The sequence below is a fragment of the Apodemus sylvaticus genome, chromosome 1, assembly GCF_947179515.1.
Source record: "Apodemus sylvaticus chromosome 1, mApoSyl1.1, whole genome shotgun sequence".
Classification (NCBI taxonomy): domain Eukaryota; kingdom Metazoa; phylum Chordata; class Mammalia; order Rodentia; family Muridae; genus Apodemus; species Apodemus sylvaticus.
Window position 1 is genome coordinate 102,189,380 of NC_067472.1, and position 23,124 is coordinate 102,212,503.

At 38.4% G+C, this 23,124-nt stretch overlaps 1 protein-coding gene and 1 pseudogene across 1 annotated transcript; both read left to right on the top strand.

Moving 5' to 3' along the window:
- The first annotated feature begins 1,581 nt into the window (after positions 1-1,581).
- LOC127664158 (hemoglobin subunit beta-like) lies at positions 1,582-3,128 on the top strand (annotated as a pseudogene).
- A 9,741-nt stretch (positions 3,129-12,869) lies between these two features.
- Positions 12,870-14,292, top strand: LOC127664133 (hemoglobin subunit beta-2). Its single transcript, XM_052156000.1, has 3 exons — positions 12,870-13,029; positions 13,143-13,365; positions 14,030-14,292. The coding sequence occupies exons 1-3, from the start codon at positions 12,938-12,940 to the stop codon at positions 14,156-14,158; spliced, it is 444 nt and encodes a 147-aa protein (XP_052011960.1). The 5' UTR covers positions 12,870-12,937; the 3' UTR covers positions 14,159-14,292.
- The last annotated feature ends 8,832 nt before the right edge of the window (positions 14,293-23,124 follow it).

Below are 23,124 nucleotides of genomic sequence, written 5' to 3' on the forward strand. Positions count from 1 at the left end.
CACCCAGTCATGGACAGAAGCAGATGATACCTGATGTTGAATTAGGGAAGGCTGAAAGAAGCTGAGGAGAAGGACGACCCTGTAGGAGGACCAACAGTCTTAGAATATAAATAAATAAATAAATAAATAAATAAATAAATAAATAAATAAATAAATAAATAAATACTTTTTTAAAAAAATTATTCTTCTCTCATACAATACCTACCAGGGCTTTCTTTCCCCACAATCCCCTCTTCTGAAAACCACTGCCACCTTCCCTCTCCCCCAGATCCATTCTTCGTCCATTTCCATTCAGAAAAGAACAGGTCTTCCCAGGATATTCACCGAACCTGGCCTAACAAATTACAGTAAAACGAGGCACAAATCCTTATATCAAGGTTGGACTAGGCAACACAGTAGAATAAGAAGGGTTCCAAGAGTAGGCAGAGTCAGTGTCACCTCTGACTCCAACTGCTAGGAATCCCATAAGGACATCACTCTAATAATTGTGACAGATATGCAGAGGGCCTAGTGCAGACCCATGTGATTTTGGGTTTCCTGGGTTTTATGCGCTCCTGTGAACCCTGCTTAGTTGATTCTGTAGGCTGGTGTTCTGTTCTCCTGATTTTCTTGACCCCTTTAACTACTAAGAATCCTTCCTCCCTTCTTCCATGGGGTTCTTTAAGCTCTGCCTAACGTTTGGCTGTGGGTTTCTGTGTCTGCTCCCATCAGTTCACTTCACTCCTTCCCTTTAGAAAATAATCTGTGGCTTTCTGTGCTCTTCCCCATCTCCCCAAAGCACTGCTAAAGCTAGCCCATTTGAATAAAAATCAGTGTGCTTAGTACTTCCTTTGTGGTCTTTTTTCACAGTATAATTTCAAAGAGTTATAGGTAAATATCTGGTTTGTGTCTTTATATGTTTCATCAAAACGTTCCCATGGTAGCCCATCATCCCAACCATATTTTTGTAGGTACTAGAGCACTATTCATTTATTAAATTTTTGTGAATATTGATTTCAACAAGGGAAAGTAAAATGATTTGTATTTATCAGGGTTTTTTCAAAGTAGAAAGAAAATAATGCAAATTTATGACAAAATACATATGCATGTACCACTTGAGTTCATGCATTATATTTTTTAAAAAAGAGAAAAGAATGTTATGGTACTGTAAGAAGGTGAGGGTGGATCTGGGAGTAGGTAAAGGGAGGTATTAGGGATGAATATTATTAAAAGAACATTGCATGACATCATTTATAAATTAATAAAAATATTTTTAATAAAAACTTAAAAAGTACTTCAGAGGACACAAATTTCTAGAGACAAAGAGGAACTAGAGTCAGATTGATAAGAATTTCATGCCACATTCCACTCCATGAGACTGAATTATAGATATGGATGAGGGTGTGTGGTTGGTGGCTGTACGAATAAGCAATGGGTAAATCAGATGGGAGATACACAGAGGGGATAATTATTTCTGCATCGAAACATAGAATTTAGGAAAGCCAACACTACAGCCATCTAGAGTAAACTGGAGAGGGTGGATATATCTTTCATTCGCAAGCCAAATGATTTCTTCATATCTCAGGGTAATTTGCTCATAGGGCAGGGAGGGCAGGAGTCTGGACTGGGCATAAAGGGCAGAGCAGGCTGAGCTGTGCCTGCCCTTGCTTCTGGCACAGTTGTGTTTACTAGCAACCTCAGCTGAGACTCTATGATGGAGCTGATTCCTGAGGAGAAGGCACACTGCCATGTGGAGTAAGGTGGAGGCAGAAGAACTTGGTAGTGAGGCCCTGGAAAGGCCAGTATCTGACAGACCAAGGGAGCAAGTAGGAAGAGGTCTGTGGAGGCACTGAATTTCTCTGTCCTCATGTTTCACCTCCTAGGATAGTGACGATCTATCCATACACCAAGAGATACTTTGACCACTTTGAAAACTTCTCCTTCCGTGCTGCCACTGAAGGTAGCCCCCAGCTGAAGGCTCTTGGTAAGAAGATGATGGAATCTTTTGGTGAGGGCCTGAAACACCTGGATGACCTGGATGACCTAAATGACACCTTTGCCAGCCTGAGTGAGCTGCACTGTGACAAACTGCATGTGGACCCTGAGAACGTCAAGGTGAGTTTGACTGGATAAGCTGTCTCCTGCTCGTTCTCTTGATCTCTCCTTACTGCTGCTTCCCCCATGTTCTCTTTCACTTTCTTACACTTCATCATTTAATGATTTTCAACTTTCGTTCAATATCCTTCTTAATTTACCCCTTTCACAATCTTCCATTAAAGAAATTTATTTATTTTATGCCCTGTCTTTTGTCCCCTATCCACAGCTCTACCTCCATTTATCCTCAAGTCCCTTGTTTAGACCATGAGGCAAAGGATACATTCTGTTTTTCATTTTCTGATTCTAGAGTAGGGGAAACATTCTTCCACCTCCCCCTATTATATGAGGCTTTGAGAGTTTTCTCAAGGGAGAGACAAAATATCTGGTTCTAGAGGACATGAGAAAAAGAACAATCAGAATTCCATGATATTAGTAAATGTTAAGATAAGGAAAAAATATGTGGATGGAAGGTCTGAACATCTTGTTAGAGAAGGAACAACAGTATTTGTAAAGAGATAGTCCATTATCAGGCTAATCAATTGATTGTTAAGCATACATATAGGATATAAATATATGCATATATCAAATATATTGAATATAAAATTTATAAAATACATACTTATATACACAAATACATATGTATATATTTATTGTTTTATTTTGGAAGAAATTATTTAGGGATCAATTTGGGATAGAATGTTAGCAGAAACCCATGGTGTTTGGTACAGTTCTTCAGAAGCCAGGATTAATTTCTCGTTCTACCATACACATGTCTGTGTTCTGTTTTCCCACAGCTCCTGGGCAGCATGATAATGATTGTGCTGTCTCAACACCTTGGCAACGAATTTACTCCAGCACTGCAGGCTGCTTTTGAGAAGGTGGTGGCTGCTGTCGATGCTGCTATGGCTTACAAGTATTACTGAGACCTCTTTTGCATAGTCACTGGAAGACCCTTCCCTAGAATCCTGTCTTTTGCATAGTTGGGAAGGTGGGGAGGGGGGATGTACATCCTCATGGAATAGCATCCGCCTAATAAATAATTTCATGACTTATTTCATTAATTTTTACCACTTAGGGCTGTGCAACACAATAGAGGATCTGCAAGGAAAAAGCTGCTCTGTGTTTATGCAAATAATTGGTAGGAAACTCTATATAGATACTAAGGGGAGACAAACATAGGACTTGTCATAAGCAGTTCACATAGAGACGGTCCTACCCTTTTAGAAGATTTATGAGACCTCCAATGGGGGAAACAGGTTCAAGACTGGCTACTGTCATGATCCAACAATTACCATGCAATGATAGTACCAATCTAATGCATATTGACTATTGAAAACATTGTCATGATTCTTCCCTTATCTGTAGATTTTAGCCTATACTACAACATCTCATGCCACCCTTCTATAAGAAAAAAAAAAACTTGTTTGTCTTACTTAACCCCCAAATATCAATTTAAAATTTAACTCCTGAATTATGTTGGCCCCTCAATCAATGAACCAATACTGCCTAAAGAAATATTTGTAAACTTTCTCACTCTACCAACTTTTCAAATTGCTTCTTAAATCACACATACCGTTACATACTTGCACTCTTGCACACATGAACACATGCATGCACACACATGGTCATGCTTCACAAATTTCTGCTTTGTAGAAGAAATATTTATACTGCATTCTTTCTTGCAATTAAATTGTATTTTACAATTAAGTTATTATAAAGGTAGTAAGCTGAGATTAATTAAATGAAATAATCATGGACAAAGGAACCATTATTTACTACATGAAAACATCTATGACTGGAGCTAATCTGAATAATAATAATAATAGGATAATATAAAGTTCAACTCATAAATGCTACAAACTACAGGAAGGAAAGAAGAAGAAACCACAGAATTCTGATCGCAGGCAGAAAAATTTCTTCCTTTGAATGTTCTTTCTGCTATAGGTGAAATTAGAAAGGTTTTTAGAAATTTCTGGCTTATATGTGTTCCTTGACATTGTTCTCATTGGATGCTTTTAGATTTACTTTTTATTCGGAACCTGGCTCCTCTTTCTTTGTGAAGTTATCCAGTGTCAGAAAGAACACACACACACACACACACACACACACACACACACACACACACACACACTCATATATGGAGTCACATATATGGGATATATATGTGAAAGTACTGTGGGAGGAACTCTGTCTGTACTACAGGATGTACTGCCCACATTACACTGTACTGTTGGGAGCAAGCCTGAGTGCAAGGCTGTTCTGTGCTCACTTTCTTCTTCTCAGTGCATAGTACATAGCAGACACTGAGAATGCTTTGTAGATAGAACATAGTACATGCTTTGTAGATAGAACATAGTACATAGCAGACACTGAGAATGCTTTGTAGATAGAAAATATCTTCTAGGTCCCTCAGCTCATCTCCCAGAAGCAGGGCACCTCCAGAGCCATTTCTTATAGCTCATGTTCCAGAACAGTTAAAATCACAAGAGTCAGATGTTAAATAAGGAGGGATTTTAGGGGAACATATTTCACTTAGGAATACACAGAGTTTAGAAGTTACATCTTCACAGTGACTTAAACTTACCCTAGAAGACAAATTTTACCATGCTTATAGGCAATAATATAAATTGCTAGGTTCCACTTTATTATTTCCATATTTCCCTCATAGGACCATTATTAATTTCTATAGTTCACAAATTTGTTGGGTTTTTTTCCTCCTGTTTCAGAACTGACTTGCTTATTCTAACTTATAAAATACTTGTTCTCCTGTATTTTTTCATGACAGGTCATTTGGATATAGAATAGTAACCCTGTATTTAGAATGATTATGATATAACTATGTTATATGAATCTCTATTATTAATTTTCTTCTTAGAAAATAAAATGAAACATATTTGATTGATTTACTTTTTACATTTTCCATATTTATCACCTCTTAGTTTATTGTTTATTGTTTTTTTTAAATTTTATTCGATATATTTTTAATTTACATTTCAAATGATTTCCCCCTTTCTGGTCCCCCACTCGCCAAAAGTCACATAAGCCCCCTTCCCTCCCTCTGTTCTACCACTCATCTCTTCCAACTTCCCTGTTCTGGTTTTGTCTTATACTGCTACAGTGAGGAAAATTTAATTTGGTCTTTCATTTCGTAATTCCTTAGGACTAACAATTATTATGATATAGTTACTCAACAAATAGTTGTTGAATGAATGCTCATTACAATATGAAACTGCAAACCTAGTCTTTAATGGCTGAGCCATGAGGGAAGAAACTGGGTGAGAGGGGTGGTGAGGAAAGAGTAGGAATGGGGATCAGGTGTGGGGAACAAGGGTGGGGTGGAGTGTGATGGAGTAGGGTGGGGACAGCTGGGAGAGGGACCAGAAATCGGTGAGGGCATCTCTGGGGCCAGCCGGAGGCATAGGAAAGGGGATGGTTCTAGAAGTTTATGAGGCAGTGACCCTATGTAAGGCTCCTGGGAATATGGAGACTGAAGTGACTAACTCCTGGTAAACAGGCATGACTACCAGTGGAGGAGGGGGGCATCAACTTTCCCACGAACCTTCACTCCGAATTTGTACTGTGTACAAGATGTGCAGGGATAAAGATGGAGCAGAGACTGAGGGAATTGCCAACCAATGACTGGCCCAATTTGAGACCCATCCTGTAGGAGAGGGCTAACCCCTGACACTATTGATGAATCTCTGCCATGCTTGCAGATAGGAACCTAGTGTAACTGTCTTCAGAGAGCCTCCATCCAGCAGTTGATGGGAATAGATACAGGGATCCACAGCCAAACATCAGGGAGTGGTGTAGAAGAGTGGGGGAGAAGATTGAGAGACACAGAGGAGTAAGGACACCACAAGAAGACCTACTGAGTCAACGAAACTGAGCCCATGAGGACTCACAGAGACTGAACCACCAACCAAAGAAAATGCATGGATTGGACCTAGACCCCCTACACATTTGTAGCAGATGTGTAGTTTGGTCTTCACATGGGTCCCTTAACACTTGGAATGGAAACTTTCTGACTCGGTTGCCTGCCTTTGCATACATTTCCTCTAGCTGGACTACCTGGGATGGGCCCCAGCAGGCAAGTATGCACTTAGTCCTGGTGCAGTCTTCTGTCCCAGAGTGTGTGGTACCAAACGGGGAGTTTTCCCTTCTCTGAGGAGAATGGGAGGGGGTAATGGAAGGAGGGTTTAAGAGGTTGGGACTGGGAGGCAAGGAGGGAGCAGGGACTATGACCTGGATGCAAAGCAAATAAATAAATTAAAAAAAGAAAGAAAAACACCCAGAAACAGCTTGTAGGTGAGCATTTACATGAGCAATGGCATGTGGGAAATGGATGGTATATTTATAGACATGTAGTAATGAATTAACCTTTGAAAAATTAGCCCCAAAAGCCTAAGAGAAAAGCAATTATTAAGGATGACTTCTAGATCACTAGTAAGGTGATGACTTTACTTTTCCTACATCTAAGATCACAGATGTCCTAAATCTCTAAAGAGACAGAGGAGAGGCTTAGTAGTTAATATTCTTGGAAGTTTAGATACTGAACATCCAGGTATCCTCCCAGGTCAAATCCCCAACTTTCAAACAAATTGGATATTTGGCTATGCTGAAAAAGCTGTATGCAGTACTATTGGCTCACAAATATTCTTCATTGAAGGAGAATCTGGATGGTTTTTCCCAGTCTCTGCATTCTGTACCTCTACATCAATTAAAAAATTCATCTCCATCCATTTGTCTAAGAATTTCATGAATTCATTGTTTTTAAGTGAGGTAAACCAATCACAAAAGAACACACATGATATGAACTCACTGATAAGTGGATATTAGCCTAGAAGCTTGGAATACCCAAGACACAATTCACATATCAAATGAGGCCAAAGAAGGAGGAAGAACAAAGTATGGATACTTGGGTTCTATCCCAAGGAAGGGGAACAAAATACCCACAGAAAGAGATACAGAGACAAAGGGTGGAGCAGAGTCTGAGGGAAAGACCATCCAGAGACTATCCCATCCAGGGATCTATCCCATATACACTTACAAAACCCAGACACTATTATCGATGCCCATAAGTGCTTACTGACTGGAGCCAGATATAGCTGTCACCTGGGAGGCTCTGCTAGCGCATGAAAAATACAAAGTGGGACACTCTCAGCCAACCATTGAACTGAGCACAGGGTCCCCAATGGAGGAGCTAGAGAAAGGACCCAAGGAGCTGAAGGGGTTTGCAGCACCAAAGGAGGAACAATAATATGAGTCATCCAGTACTCCCAAAGCTCCCAAGGACAAAACCATCAACCAAAGAGTTCACATGGAGTTACCCATGGCTCCAGGCACAAAGGCAGCAGAGGATGGTCTTGTTAGACACCAAAGGGAGGAGAGGACCTTGGTCTTGCAAAGACTTGATGCTGTACTGTAGAGGAATACCAGGACAGGGAATCAGGGGAGGGTTGATTGGGGAAGGGGAGATGGCTTATGGGATTTTGGGGGGAGGGGAGAACCAGGAAAGGGGACAACAGTTGAAATGTAAATAAAGAATATACCTAATTACAAAAAGGAAAAAAAAAGAAAAAAATCCTCTCTATATCCATCTCTATATAAAAGGTCTAAGAATTGTTGCAGCTATACATAAAAAGTTATAAAAAGCTTTCCTATTGTGTCATATAGCTGCACCCCATTTTGGTACAGATATGAGCTTTGCTAGAGTTGAAGGCAATAAAAAGATTCATCTTCATTTTTTATTTCATCCCATTTGAGACATGAAGGGATAAATTGATTTGAAGATAAATTCTCTGACCAAGACCGCTCAGTCATTCAACAGGTTCTCCAGTGCAGGAGTGAGGATTGAAAAGAGACAATTAAACAAAACTGCAGTATGACCCTAGTCAATTCTGAGACTGAAGGGCAGGTTTAATAATTCTCAATCCATTTTTATACTGATTTAATTACATGCAGGAATTAAGGTCAATAGTAGTACAATAAGGAATAAACAAAACAGTAAACACAAAATTGTCAAGGCAGTAAGCAAAGTCCCATATTACTCCAGTGACAGTTGTTTCTAAGGGTATGTAAGGATAACCAAAATACCTGAGCCTACTTCCATGTCCAAGCCCAGAATCTTGCCTGAAGATTACTTCTGCCTTCTGCCGTAACCTACTTCCTTATTATGTCCTAATGTCAGATTCCTGCTTGAGCCCTTGTCCTTGGTCAATGTCAGGCTATTGCCAGGCAGCATGGCACCTTAATAGGGCTCTCCACAATTCTCCCTTGAATTAAGGGCCTAAGAAATTGTTATTATGAAATCTTAGGGTTGTTTTGATTTGCATTTCCCTAATGACTAATGAAGTTGAGCATTTTTTAAGATGCTTCTCCGCCATCCGAAGTTCTTCAGGTGAGAATTCTTTGTTTAACTCTGTACCCCATTTTTTTATAGGGTTGTTCGGTTTTCTGGAGTCTAACTTCTTGAGTTCTTTATATATATTGGATATTAGCCCTCTATCTGATGTAGGATTGGTGAAGATCTTTTCCCAATTTGTTGGTTGCCGATCTGTCCTCTTGATGGTGTCCTTTGCCTTACAACAACCCTAAGATTTCATCTTACACCAGTCAGAATGGCTAAGATTAAAAATTCAGGAGACAGCAGGTGTTGGAGAGGGTGCGGAGAAAGAGGAACACTCCTCCAGTGCTGGTGGGGTTGCAAATTGGTACAACCACTCTGGAAATCAGTCTGGCGGTTCCTCCGAAAACTGGGCACCTCACTTCCAGAAGATCCTGCTATACCACTCCTGGGCATATACCCAGAGGATTCCCCACCATGTAATAAGGATACATGCTCTACTATGTTCATAGCAGCCCTATTTATAATTGCCAGATGCTGGAAAGAACCCAGGTATCCCTCAACAGAAGAGTGGATACAAAAAATGTGGTATATCTACACAATGGAGTACTATTCAGCCATTAGAAACAATGAATTCATGAAATTCTTAGGCAAATGGATGGAGCTAGAGAACATCATACTAAGTGAGGTAACCCAGACTCAAAAGGTGAATCATGGTATGCACTCACTAATAAGTGGTTATTAACCTAGAAAACTGGAATACCCAAAACATAATCCACACATCAAATGAGATACAAGAAGAAAGCAGGAGTGGTCCCTGGTTCTGGAAAGACTCAGTGAAACAGTATTTGGCAAAACCAGAACGGGGAACTGGGAAGGGGTGGGAGGGAGGACAGGGGAAGAGAAGGGGGCTTACGGGACTTTCGGGGAGTGGGGGGGCGGGCTAGAAAAGGGGAAATCATTTGAAATGTAAATAAATTATATCGAATAAAAAAAAGAATGAAAAAAAAAGAAATTGTTATTATTGTTATTATTGAATGGGCAAGGATTTGTGTGACAAAAAAAAAAAGAGGAGGACAATTGGTTCAAGAGGAAGAATTGTGAAATATGTTTAATTTTAATTGTATAAATATTTCTGAATGTACATTTAAAAACAGCTCAATTCTCTCTATTATTTGAGAAAGTCATACATACATACAGATGTTTTGATTGAATCCACCCTTTCGTCCTTCCCTTTCAAGTCTGCCCTTATCTATCTGCCCCCTTTCCTTCCCAACTTCATATGGCTTATATTTAAGCCCAGTCATCTGCCTTGTGATTCATGGCAAATACTGTTTTCCTGCAGATGTCAACTACTTCTGGCTCTTAAAAATATTTCACCCTTTCCTCTTCCAAAATTATCCTTGAGCTTTGGAAGAAGGAGGTGTGATATTGGTATTCCATTAATAGCTGCCACAATCCTATTCTCTGCACACTGACCATTTTTATGTTTCTCTAATTATTGGTGTTTGTACAAAGGAAGGAGCTTCTCTAATAAGAGTTGAATTCCTCAACTGTCCTAGTCTATGCGTATAGGGCTAAGTATTTAGGCAGCAATTTGCTTTTATGCCTATTTAAGAGAACGATTATATTAGCATTTCCTTTATGATTTAGGCAGCAATGTTTTGGGCTCAGTTAACTGTACCAGGCATTAGTTCTATCTTGTGAAGCAGACCTTAAATCCAATCAGAAAGTGGTTAGTTGCTCTCATAACATTCACACCATTATTATGTAAGTGGGTACACAAGGACAATGACAATACATGTTAACATAGGGGAAAGCCAATGGGGGCTCAGCCCTCCACGGTGCTCTGGGATGGGCATAAAAGGCAGAGCAGGGCCAGCTGTGCCCGCATCTGCTTCTGACACAGGTGGTTCACTAGCAGCAGCCCTACACCAGGAGGCACTGACTGATGATGAGAAGTTGGACATCAGTGGTCTGTGGGACAAGGCAGACATGGGGAACATTGATGGCGAGTCACGGGAGATGTAGTATACGAGAGTAGCAGGACACGTGGAAGCTTGGTAGGTGAAGAGGGCAGAATGTCTGGCAGGGACTGATTTCTCTATCCACCTGAAGCACCTGGACAACCTCAGGGCACCTTTCCTGGCATGGATGAAGCTGCACTGTGACAACCTGCGTGTAGAGCCTGAGAACTTCAGGGTGGGTGGCCGGAAGCTCTGCCCTCTGCGCATGCTCGTGCTCATTTTATCACTTCTTTTCCCATTTGCTTTTCCTCCCCATTTTCCTTTACTTTTCTATATTTCTTCATTTAACACTCTTTTGTCAACTTTCCTTCATAAGCCTACCTTTCCCCTTTTCCCCATAATCTTCTTTAACAAATCTTTCTCTTCTTCTTCTCACTCCCCAAAGTCCAACCCTTCATTCATCTTCAAATCCCCTTTGTAGGATCACCTCCTGAATTATGCATACTGTCTCTCATCTACTATATCTACATTTTGCAAATATCTTTTTACTGTTATCATCACTTGAGAGGCTCCATTGGGAAGAGACATATGTAGTTCTAGAGTCTGTGCATCATACTTTAAATAATAAGAATTTCATGAACGTAGGCAGAGAAAGTGCAAAGGATAAGGAAAGACAAGTTAATGTCTGAGGATGGAAGGCCTGAAAGTCATATTAGAGATGGGGCAAGAGTAGATGCTAAAAAAGTCCACCATCAAACTAATCAATTAAGTAGTAAATATCAATATTATATAAAAACACAGATGCATATACATATTTTAGAAGAAATTTCCTTGGAATTTGTTGGTGCAATTCCTTAGAAGACTAATTTGATTTCTGTTAACCACATGTGTATGTGTGTGTTCTTCCCCACAGCTCTTGGAAAACATGATAGTGATTGTGCTCTTCCTGCACCTTGGCAAGGAATTCACCCCAGAAGTGCAGGCTGCTTTTCAGATGTTAGTGGCTACTGTAGCCACAGCTCTGGCTCACAATTACCACAGAGGTCTTGGACTATTTCCTCAAGATTCCTGAAGCATTATGTCCACTTTTACGACTTCCCCCCAATAAAAATGCTAAATTTGATTTCCTTTATGTTGTTATTTTGTTTGTTTTTTCTAGGGATGGGAAAAGTCTCAGAGAGCCTATAAGTAGAAAGCTTTTATATAATATACAAATCTTAAAGGAAATGATTAAACCTCATCACTACTAGGGCTTTAGTGAAGACTGACTATTAAAATTGTACCAGTATATGTAATACATAAAATTGTATATTATGTGCAACAATAAATATGCATATGTACTGGAGAAATTACTGGAGAAAGCTGTAGAAGAACTTGGTATTTTTTACATGGCCAAGAAAATTTAAGTGAGTTTTGATTGTGTGCATCTACTGAGGAGCTGGGACAGGTAAAATGAGAAGAGAAATCTTCCATCAATGGAGGAGGGGCTACTTAAAGAAGAGGCATTAAAAATCTTGTAAATATCCTGGAATTAATGAACAACACAGAATCCATTCTAATTTGCTTGGTAACGTAATTAGAGAAAGGTGTTTTTTATTTTTATATTTATTTTTATTTAATTTTAGTTCAGATTGTGGCTCCTAGAGGTTTGCCTGTGTTCCAGTGGTCGACCTTATGTCAATGCTTGTATGAGCAGCAGTAGCTGAACTCTATGGTCAAAAAAAGATGATGTGAAGTAAGAATCAGGTCAGAGTTTCTGGAAAGACTTGGCAAGTGGGTTGAGAAAGTGAATATGACCAAAATATATTGTATACAGGTATGAAATTCTAAAGAATGAAAAACGTATATTAAAATTTGAAAATCATGGCTGGATTACAAAGTGTAAGTATTCAGAAGGGGCATCATGTACTATTATTATTGAATATTAATGACCAAGGTGACGAAAGAAGTTTCTGAATAGTGGGAAACCTAGATAAAATAGAAAAACACTGTAAATAGAGAGTAGCACTCTGTTCTAAGTTTAGGCAGGGGATGAAGATCCCAAGGCCTCCATGATAAAAAAAAAAAAGGAGTGAAAACTTAGCAGGGAGCTTGCCACACTGCATCAGAAACACTTCTTCTCTTTACCTTCCAGCCTTCAACATCAAGAAACCAAATTACAGAAAACAAAACAAAACAGAAAGCAAGATTTTGGAAGAGCTAAAGAGATATAAAGGTAAATTTTGACAAAGCAGATAAATTGAACAAAGAAGCTTGCAGAGAGAATTTGGGAGTAAGGAATCTTAGCATTTCTATCATGTGGTAAAACAGCAGGTTCAACACCATGGGAAAAGAAAACATTTACTCATCTCACAGCATCCAGGGAGAAATATGCTTGTCATCACCGAAGCCTGATTCTGTAGAGCCACACCCTGGTACTGGCCAATCTGCTCACACAGGATAGAGGGCAGGAGCCAGGGCAGAGTATAAAAGGTGGGGTAGGATCAGATGCTCTTCACATTTGCTTTGGACATAGTTCTGTTGATTCACAAACCCAGAAACAGACACCATGGTGCATCTGACTGACGCTGAGAAGGCTGCCGTTAGCGGCCTGTGGGGCAAGGTGAACGCTGATGCAGTCGGCGCTGAGGCTCTGGGCAGGTTGGTATCCAGGTTACAAGGCAGCTCACAAGATGAAGCTGGGTGCTTGGAGACAGCTCTGCTTTCCAGCAGGCACTAACTTTCAGTGTCCCCTGGCTGTGTTTCCTTTTTAGGCTGCTGGTCGTCTACCCTTGGACCCAGAGGTACTTTGACAAGTTTGGAGACCTGTCCTCTGCCACTGCTATCATGGGTAACCCCAATGTGAAGGCCCATGGCAAGAAGGTGATAGGTGCCTTCGATAACGGCCTGAAACACCTGGACAGCCTCAAGGGCACCTTTGCCAGCCTCAGTGAGCTCCACTGTGACAAGCTGCATGTGGATCCTGAGAACTTCAGGGTGAGTGTGATGGCGCCCCCTGGGTTTCCTTCCCCTGGGTTTCCTGCTCACCTTCCTATCAGCAGGAAAGGGGAAGTGCTTCTAGGGAGCAGTTGTGATGATGGTGTGTGGATGTGAAATGTGGAGTATTGACAAGAGTCCAGTTGTTTTATCTTCTGATCACAGTCGCTGCTTCCTCTCTGTTCTTCTGTGTTGTCATCTCCTCTTTCTTCTGTAAGCTTTTAAGTTTCAGTTACAGATTTTTAAAATTAAGTTGCTTATTTACTTTCTATCCTGATCTCAGCTTCCTCTCTCTCTCCTCCGAATCCTTCCCTTTTTCCTCTTTCCATCCCCCTACCCTTTTCTTTTTTCCCTAGTCCATTTCTTCTTTCATCTACTTTTTGTTTTCTTTCAAATATTTCCTAGTAACTTGCTCTGAGGACAAGGAAGATATGTGAGTCCCTGATTCTTCTCATAGTTCTAAAGAACAGTAGCAGTAATTGGCTTTCATATCAGGGCGAAAGGAAAGAATACGTTTTATGTATAAATTCTGTCTGACATAGGATTCTTATTATAATTTGTCAGTGATTTAAGGTTGGAAACATAAATGCCTTTTGAAATGAGCCTGCAGTATCTGGTAATTTTGCTCTACAGTTATGTTGATTGTTCTTCTCTCTCCCCACAGCTCCTGGGCAATATGATTGTGATTGTGCTGGGCCACCACCTGGGCAAGGATTTCACCCCCTGTGCTCAGGCCGCCTTCCAGAAGGTGGTGGCTGGAGTGGCCACTGCCCTGGCTCACAAGTACCACTAAGCCCCCTTTCCTGCCTGGTCTGTGTGCAATGATCAATTGTTCCCAAGAGAACATCTGTCAGTTGTTGGGAAAATGATAAAGACCTTTGAAAAATCTGTCTTCTGACAAATAAAAAGCATTTACTTTCACTGCAATGGTGTGTTAAATTATTTGTGTGTCTCATAGAAGGGTTCATGCTAAGGTTTCAAGATACAAAGAAGTGAGGATTCTATTCTGACCTTAGGGAAATAAATGAGTGGTGCTTCATGATATGTGCTGGGACAAGAAGCAGAAAGCCACAGCTCCTAATGCCCCCTCATAAATACTCAGAGAAAAATTCAAGAAATTGTTCCCTTTACACACAAGATTTTGGTTACATTTTATGTAAATTACCTGTTTTCTCTAGTCTTTCTCATAAATGTTCTTGTCTTTTATCTACCCTGCACCTCACAAATCTCTAGCCAATAATTCTTCTTGCCTAAAATTACTGCTGTAAAGTTTTCCCCACATTATTTATATTTTCCTGAATCCTCTTACCTTATACAGTTCCAATAGCAATTGAGGTAAGACTTTTTTTTATTTATTGAAAAGGGAAGTAAAGGGAAATAACACTTTATGATAAAATTAAAGATTTATATGGAAAATATTTCAGATAAACATGCTAAAATTAATAATTTTCATGGAAAATTAAAGAGTAAAGGGGTAGACATATAAAACATCACTAAATTAATTGAAATATGGGATAGGAACATTTTATGATAGAATTGAGGATTTATGTGGAAAATATTTCTGATAAAAGTGTAGAAAAGTGTAGAAAAACATGTTAGAATTAAAGATTATCATGGAAAATTTTATACAGATATAATAAAGATAGGTATAAAAGTATTCCTAAGTTGCTTAAAAGTAGAATTATAAACATTTTCTGATAAACTTGTAGATTTACATGGAAAATATTTCTGATAAAATTTAAGAAATATATAGAAAAACATGCTAAAATTAAAGATTATCATGAAAATTATATAGATAAAAATAGGCATAAATATTTAAGATTTACATGGAAAATATTTCTGGTAAAATTCAAGAAATAAATAGACAAAAATGTTAAAATTGACTATTTCATGAAAAATTTTACATATAAAATGGTAGATATAAAAATTCTTTCTAAATTAATTGAAGGTGGAATTAGAAGCATTTGTGATAAAATCAATGATTTACATTGAAAACATTTCTGATAAAATAGAGGAAGTATATAGAAATACATATTAAAATTGAAGATTATCATGAAAATAATGCAGATACAATGGTAGACATAAAAACATTACTAAATTAATTAAAAGGGGGAATTATAAACACATTCTGATAAAATTGAGGATTTACATGAGAAATATTTCTTAGTCTATGTCTTTTTATTGGTGAGTTGAGTCCATTGTTGTTAAGAGATATTAGGGAATAGTGATTGTTGTTTCCTGCTATTTTTGATGTTATTTTTATGCTTGTGTGGTTATCTTCTTTTGGGTCTGTTGGAAGAAGATTACTTTCTTGCTTTTTCTAGGGTGTAGTTTCCCTTCTTGTGTTGACATTTTCCATCAATTATCCGTTGTAGGGTTGGATCTGTGGACAGATATTGTGCAAATTGGGTTTTATCATGGAATATCTTGGTTTCTCCATCTATGATGATTAAGAGTTTTACTGGGCATAGTAGCCTGGGCTGGCATTTGTGTTCTCTTAGGGTCTGTGTGAGGTCTGCCCAGGATCTTCTAGCTTTCATCATCTCTGGTGAGAAGTCTGGTGTGATAGGTCTGCCTTTATAAGTTTCTTGCCCCTTTCCCCTTACTGCTTTTAATATTCTTTCTTTGTTTAGTGAATTTGGTGTTTTGATTAATATGTGCCAGGAGGACTTTCTGTTCTGGTCCAGTTTGTTTGGAGTTCTGAAGGCTTCTTGTATGTTCATGGGCATTTCTTTCTCTAGGTTAGGAAAGTTTTCTTCTACAATTTTGTTGAAGATATTTACTGGGCCTTTAAGATGTAAATCCTCGTTCTCCTCTATACCTATAATCCTTATGTTTGGTCTTATTGTGTCCTGGAGTTCCTGGATGTTTTGGGTTACCAGCATTATGGATTTTGCATTTTCTTTGACTGTTGAGTCAATGCTTTCTATGGTATCTTAAGCACCTAAGGTTCTTTCTTCTATCTCTTGTATTCTATTGTTGATGCTTGCATCTATGACTCCTGAATTCTTTCCAAGGTTTTCTTTCTCCAGAGATGTCTCACTTTGTGATTTCTTTATTGTTTCTATTTCTACTTTTAGATCCTGGATGGTTTTGTTCAGTTCCTTCACTTGATTGTTTGTGTTTTCCTGTAATTCTTTAAGGGATTTTTGTGTTTCTTCTTTAATAGCTTCTGCCTGTTAACCCATGATCTCCTGTATTTCTTTATGGGATTTTTGTGTTTCCTCTTTAAGGGCTTTTACCTGTTGACCGACATTCTCCTGTATTTCTTTAAGGGAGTTATTTAAGTCTTTCTTGAAGCCCTCTCTCAGCATCATGAGATACAATTTTAAATCCAACTTTTGCTTTTCCGGTGTGTTGTGTATCCGGGACTTACTGTGGTGAAAGAACTGGGTTCTGATGTTGCCATGTGGCCTTGGTTTCTGTTGGTAGGGTTCTTGTGCTTGCCTTTTACCATCTGGTTATCTCTGGTGCTAGTTGGTATTGTTGTCTCTGGCTGGAGGTTTTTTCTCCCGTGGGCCTGTTTTCTTTCCTTGTATCTTTTTGCCTGTTTCTTTACAGGACCTCTCATCTTTTTTTGCATTTCTAATGATCTCATGAAGTTTTTTTTTGCCAATCCCAGCCTTGACGAGTGCTCATGTATATGTCTCTGGCAGGGATACGTGTCAAGCCTACTCCAAGTCACCATTTTATCTCTCAAGTATCATAATGGAATTTTAAAAAGTAAAACATTGGGCCATAGAGATGCCTTATTGGGCAAAGGAATTTTTCAATTTACACTGAAAATCCCAAATTGATTCTTGAGATCTACATGGTGAAGAGGAACAACTCCTGAAGATAGGCCTCTGATCTCTGTGCATGCATCTTTTATTTCTCCCTCCTCCATATACTAAAGAAAGCCAAGAAAGGTAAAAAAAAAATCTTGAAGATCATTAGCGATATATAAAAAGGTCAAACAATGAATGGGTTTGTGGTAGTGAAAATGATGCATAATACAATATTATAACATTTTATTCTGATTTTTTTTTGAAAAAACTTCATGCCAACAAAAGGTAAGAACAAGCTAGGTAAGCAACTAAAATTTAATTTTATTTGGATCTGACTTTCTATCTCTGACTGCTGCCTGGAGGCTCCTGGCCCGGAGATAGTAGTGGTGGAGGCACAGAGTAGGACTCTGGTGATGGCTTTAAAGTTGGAGTTTGAAGTGCTCATGAGTCATTCTGGTGTGTGTGTGTGTGTGTGTGTGTGTGTGTGTATGTGTGTTGCACTTTCACCTTTGATTTGACATCAAGTCTGACTATGCTCAAATCCCCTATCTGTCTTTCCATAAGTATTTTAAGGTCTTTTTGGAAAAACTTGTGTCCTTACTCCATAAGGTTCCATTTACAAACAGCAGAGTGAGCATTTTACAATTCACAAAGAGTTTGTCATTTTTCATCTTGCTGAAACTCTTCAGTGGTGCCATTGTCCTAAGCCTGGAGCCTCCTGGCACAGAGAAGGTAGTGGTGGTGACAATGGAGGAGGATTCTGGTGATGGCTTTGAAGTCTGAGGGTCCCAGGGCTTTCTAGCTCTCTAACTGTACTGAAATGCAGGTGATAACTTCTGAAATGTCCTAGAAACTTTCTTGCTCTTTCTGAGGGTGAAAGACTACTGGTTTAGGTGATTTAACACCTGCAGCCTAACAATGGAGGATTAAACAGTGTGGTCTTTTTTCTATCTCAGCAGGAACTGCTGGGCTCTAACTTTCAGCCTGCTAGTCAAATGTCTCATGAAGAAAAAGGGACACTTTCTCCTAAGTGGAGATAGGGAAAAATTCTTCTAAGAGGGAAAAGGCAAAACTTCTACTCTAACTGGGGAAGGGGAAATTATTCTACTCTAATTCTAGGTGGGGAAAGGCAAAAAAAAAGAGAAAGAGAGAGAGTCTCTTTTGTCTTCAGTACTTACACATCTTTCAGAATACGTGATCACATGTTACAAAGTTCATCACAAGTTCACACAAAAATCAAATCATAATCTGAAATAGAAGTTACAACAGAGAATGTTTACATGCATATCTATTAGGAATAATTATCTAGCTAAACATCTATCACCTCTCTCAACTTCATAGGTTCACTGAAAGTTTAAAACCATAACTAAGTTATTAGTGAAGTTTTCTATAGATAAACTCAGTCAATATTTTATCTTCTGTCCTAGCACCTATAATAAATCCTAGTTCCCTTTTTATGACCTTTGGTTAATTGTTTTACAACCTCTTGGGATGTGCTCTGAGTAGGATAGAGTCTGGTTACCATCTAAGAGCAAGTAACTTGTGACACTTGGGAGAATGGCAGAGTTCTCATTGCAGTTTTGACTATCAGAAAAGGATCTAATAGCAGACCTATTATAAAAGAGCTTAATAATCACATATATAATTTTATGAATTCTTATAGGATTATCATTAAAACTTAAGTCATCTATTTGTCTACATAGCATCACTATAAGACAGTACATCTTCGTGGATCTGCAGAAATCTGCTCCAAAGGGGTGTGTTCTTACTTATTGATTATTATATGTATTTAATAACAACAAGAAAAGCATATTAGTAGCAGTAATCTTTCCTAAAACAAGTCCCTCACAGCCTTGCTTAATGAGAGCTCACCTGTCGCATATTATATAATAATCCAAAGCAGGCCATTTCAGGATGATCACCTGCTAGTATACTAGCTTGTCCCATTATGGCTCCTGACAGACTGCTTTTCATCCTCTACCTTATCTTTCCTGTCCCTGTTTTTTTAAACCACATAGTTCTTCATGATTTTTGACATATGGATTCTATCACTTGCTTCAATTCCCATTTTAGAAATTTCTCTTCTCTCTTACAGACACTTTCTATTTTTTGTCCTACACATACACACACACACACACACACACATCTGCTCTATATATGATAGAAAGTACGCAACATTTGTACTTTTTAATTTGGTCTCTTTTGCCTCAAATAGATATGCCTCATTCCTTCTATTTTCTTATGAATGCAATGATTTTATTTTCTTTCCATCTAAATAAAATCCATGGTATATATGTGAGAATATATATATATATGTATATATATGAATAGGTATGTGTATATATATATATATAGACATTTATACTTTTTTGTTGAATCAATAATTCTATCATGTAAGTATCTCTGTATTATGCTGAGTTATATTCTTTTAGATATAATGTAAAAGGTGCTCTGAGACAAAAATAGTGTGATTCAGGTTGGCCTCAAAGTAAGTATGTAGCTGAAGATGATACAAATGCTTCCTGCTCCTGTTTCTGCCTCCAGAGTTCAGGGATTATAGGAAAATGCCAGCACAGCTGACTTGGTAAATTTGCATTTATATTCTTGGTGGTTTTCATAACTGTTTCTATAGTGCCTACCTCAGTTTACATTTCCTCCATTAGTGTGCAAATGTTCTTTCTTTATCACCTTCTTCCCAGCATTTGCTATCATTGCTTGTCTTGATGACAGCCATTTTGACTGAGATGGCATGGAATTCTAACTGGTTTCACTTTGCATTTGCTTGAAGGCTGAGGCTACCAAACTGATTTCCTACTCTCTCCTAGGCAATAAATATAAATGTCATATACTTTTATGAACTTATTATCCTTGAAAATTTGATTGTCTAATTTGTCTGGAAGTATTTGTTCTTGTTTTTATAAACAATAGTAAGTAAACATCTTGATTAAAACCACACCTTTCAGACAGCTTTTCCTGACTAATGAATCTATGGTGATCTGCGATGAGACCCTGGAAGTCTATGGGATTTTCTCCTTAGGAATTACAGTGGTAGTGTTATAATCTAATTTATAGTTCTGTCCAAAACTTTATTATAAAGACTTTGTAAGTTTATATGTATAATATGCTACAATATATTTTAATCAATTATAAAATAATAATTACATTTTCAAGAAGAAAGAGTAATTCTTTCAAGGAAGTACATGTTTAGGCTAGTTAACAATTTTTATGGCCATTTCAATCAGATAAAAATATTAAGAAGAAATCATGATCAGGAATGAGCCTTTCGAAAACCCAAGACTATCTTTTAGTCTCAATTATACATACAAGCCTGAATTAGGCTGATATGATGACTTCATTCTACAATCACAGCTGTGGTTAGATGGTCTTAAAACTTTTGTGGCTGGAATTCACTCTGAGGAATAATACCATCAACCATATTGTAGCTCTAAAGTAAATGCTACACTACCAGTGAAGTAGCACACAGGAAACCTTATGGGAGCCTTCACAGTGAGCAGAACTGCTCCTTTCACCACCATTCTTGCCATACATGAAATTGTGAGGGCTTTTGGAGGTAATAATTTGTATAAATTTATTTATATCTGTACTGTGTTCTTATTGGTTATTTTTACTTACCTGATAAACAGAAAATAACAATGCTCTGTGTGTACGAGTGCATTCATAGTAACTCTGCCTGTTATACACTGAAATGTATAACTGACAAACTACACTGAATGTTATGTTTATTTTATAGCTTTTGTTTCTTTGTTTTTGAGATTATAATTTAATTATAATGTTTCTTCCTTCCCTTCATCCCCCAAGCAATCTCAAATAATTCTCAACAACTCTCTTTTAAATTCTCTTTTCATTAATTGTTATTGTAAGCATATATGGATTTGTGTAGGTGGTTTGCTGTGTCAAGGCTGAATACAAATGCTCTCTTATCTCCATCCATATTTTCCTGCACAGGGAACTGTACATAGGTACTTAGACTTCTTTTCATCTGGGAAAATCTCAGCATCACAGCTTGTAGGACAGAAACATAACTTCTCCAGAGTCATTTCAAGAAGCTTAATCTTTCATTCCCAAGCATAGTAAACTCTTCTTAAAAAGTGGGCAGGAAGTAAGAAGCAGAAGTAGTCAGCCTAGAGACCTAAGACAGAACCAAACATGACAGGAAAAACTTTTTTAAACAGCCAACAAAATGATTCCTGATGATGTTCTCATATACTCATAGACTGATGAGTGCCCCATTCAGTCACAGTGAGAGAGTCATCACCCAGCACCTTACAGGAGCAGACACAGAGCTCCACAGCCAAACAGTAGGCAGAGCAACAGGGTCACGAGGAAGAGGGAGAGGAAGAGGAAGAGGAAGAGGAAGAGGAAGAGGAAGAGGAAGAATTGTTGGACTCGGGAATTGAAGACTCCACCAGAACAGACTGACTTAAACAAGTAAGCCCAGGTTCATAGGGGCTTGCTCACAGAGACTCACAGGGAGGGAGGGAAGGGGGGAGGGAGGAAGGGAAAAAGGGAGGGAGAGAGATAAAGAGAGAGAGAGAGAGAGAGAGAGAGAGAGAGAGAGAGAGAGAGAGAGACTGACAGACACAGAGAGAGAGACACACAAAGAGACTGAGAAACAGAGAGAGCAAGAGCAGTGCTAATCCATGCTCAGAAGTACTTGTTGCTTCTTCTCTTCCTGGTTGAATACTTTCACATATCTTTCTGATGCAGTGAGTCATTCTCACCCTTACATACCTCCCTTATCATCTTGTGCTGAAGTCTCACTTCCCAGGTCCTCTTATTACCAATTTTGTACATTCTCTTTGTGTGAGCCTCAGAGCTTATTTAAGGCTTCCTAGGACTTTTAATACTAAGAAGGAAAAGTGCACCAGAAGTCTTCTTAGCATGAAAAGTTTAGGAGTTTTAATGTGAAAGTTTGGAGGATAAAATGAGATGGGAAAGACTTGAAGATGAAAATTAAATAATTTAATAGTAATGAAAAAATATAGAGAACAAATGGGACTAGGTAGGGACTATCAAACAAGAAAATGATTCTAAAACAGAGTGGCTGAAATAGTGATGAATAGTGATGGAAGTAATGAGAGAGAGAGAGAGAGAGAGAGAGAGAGAGAGAGAGAGAGAGAGAGAGAGAGAACTCTTTAACACAGGGAGATGTCTTTCAAGTTCCCTGCTAATGGGTTGATCTGTCACTAGGAAAAGCTTTCTCTCTTCCTTCCCTTTCTCTTTCTTTCTCTTTGAATATTGCCATTAATCTTTGGGTTATAAGTGGCTTTGTATTTATTTTTTATTTTTTCTGAATTGAGAGTTCTCTGTTTCCATCTCTGGATCTCAAAAACTAAAGAGAGAGAAATGTTCAAGACATGGTCAACTTAGTTGTATGTTACTTCCCATAAAATACCCAACTAAATTGACAAAAGAAAGAAGGACCAAAATAAATATGAAATAAATGAATATATATTTATTTTCCTACATGAAGATTTCTTCAAAACATGAAGAAAAATAGAACACCAATAGAATAATAATTATTTTGTCTTCTTTCTTCTGTTCCATAAGAGGGGAGATCCTCTAGTGAACTCAAACTAAAAGCAAGCAAGCAAGCAAGCAAAAAAACCCCTCAAAACAAAACAAAACAGGCAAATTTTCTTATGTATAATGTGCTTTAATTTTTCATTTGTGTGGTAAACAATATTGAAGAGGTAATATCTAACAAACTATGTTATTAATGCAAGAATTCATAAATACAGTATTTAAAGATGTTTTAGAAGCAGAGTTTGCTGCAAGGATAAGAACAGACACTATTCAGAGTGAGGACCCAGAACTCAAATGCCTAAGCCTGGGCCACAGTCACCCTGAGGATGTATGGTTGTCATTTCTGAAGCCTCACCCTGCAGAGCCACACCCTGGCATTGGCCAATCTACTCACACAGGACAGTGTGGGCAGGAGCTAGATTTGGGCATATAAAGCCGAGCAGGA

Excerpts from the sequence above, each read along its gene's own strand:
- LOC127664133 (XM_052156000.1), top strand. The coding sequence starts at position 12,938 with ATGGTGCATCTGACTGACGCTGAGAAGGCTGCCGTTAGCGGCCTGTGG. Across the intron at positions 13,030-13,142 it reads GGCGCTGAGGCTCTGGGCAG|GCTGCTGGTCGTCTACCCTT; the intron begins GTTGGTATCCAG and ends TTTCCTTTTTAG. Across the intron at positions 13,366-14,029 it reads TGGATCCTGAGAACTTCAGG|CTCCTGGGCAATATGATTGT; the intron begins GTGAGTGTGATG and ends CTCTCCCCACAG.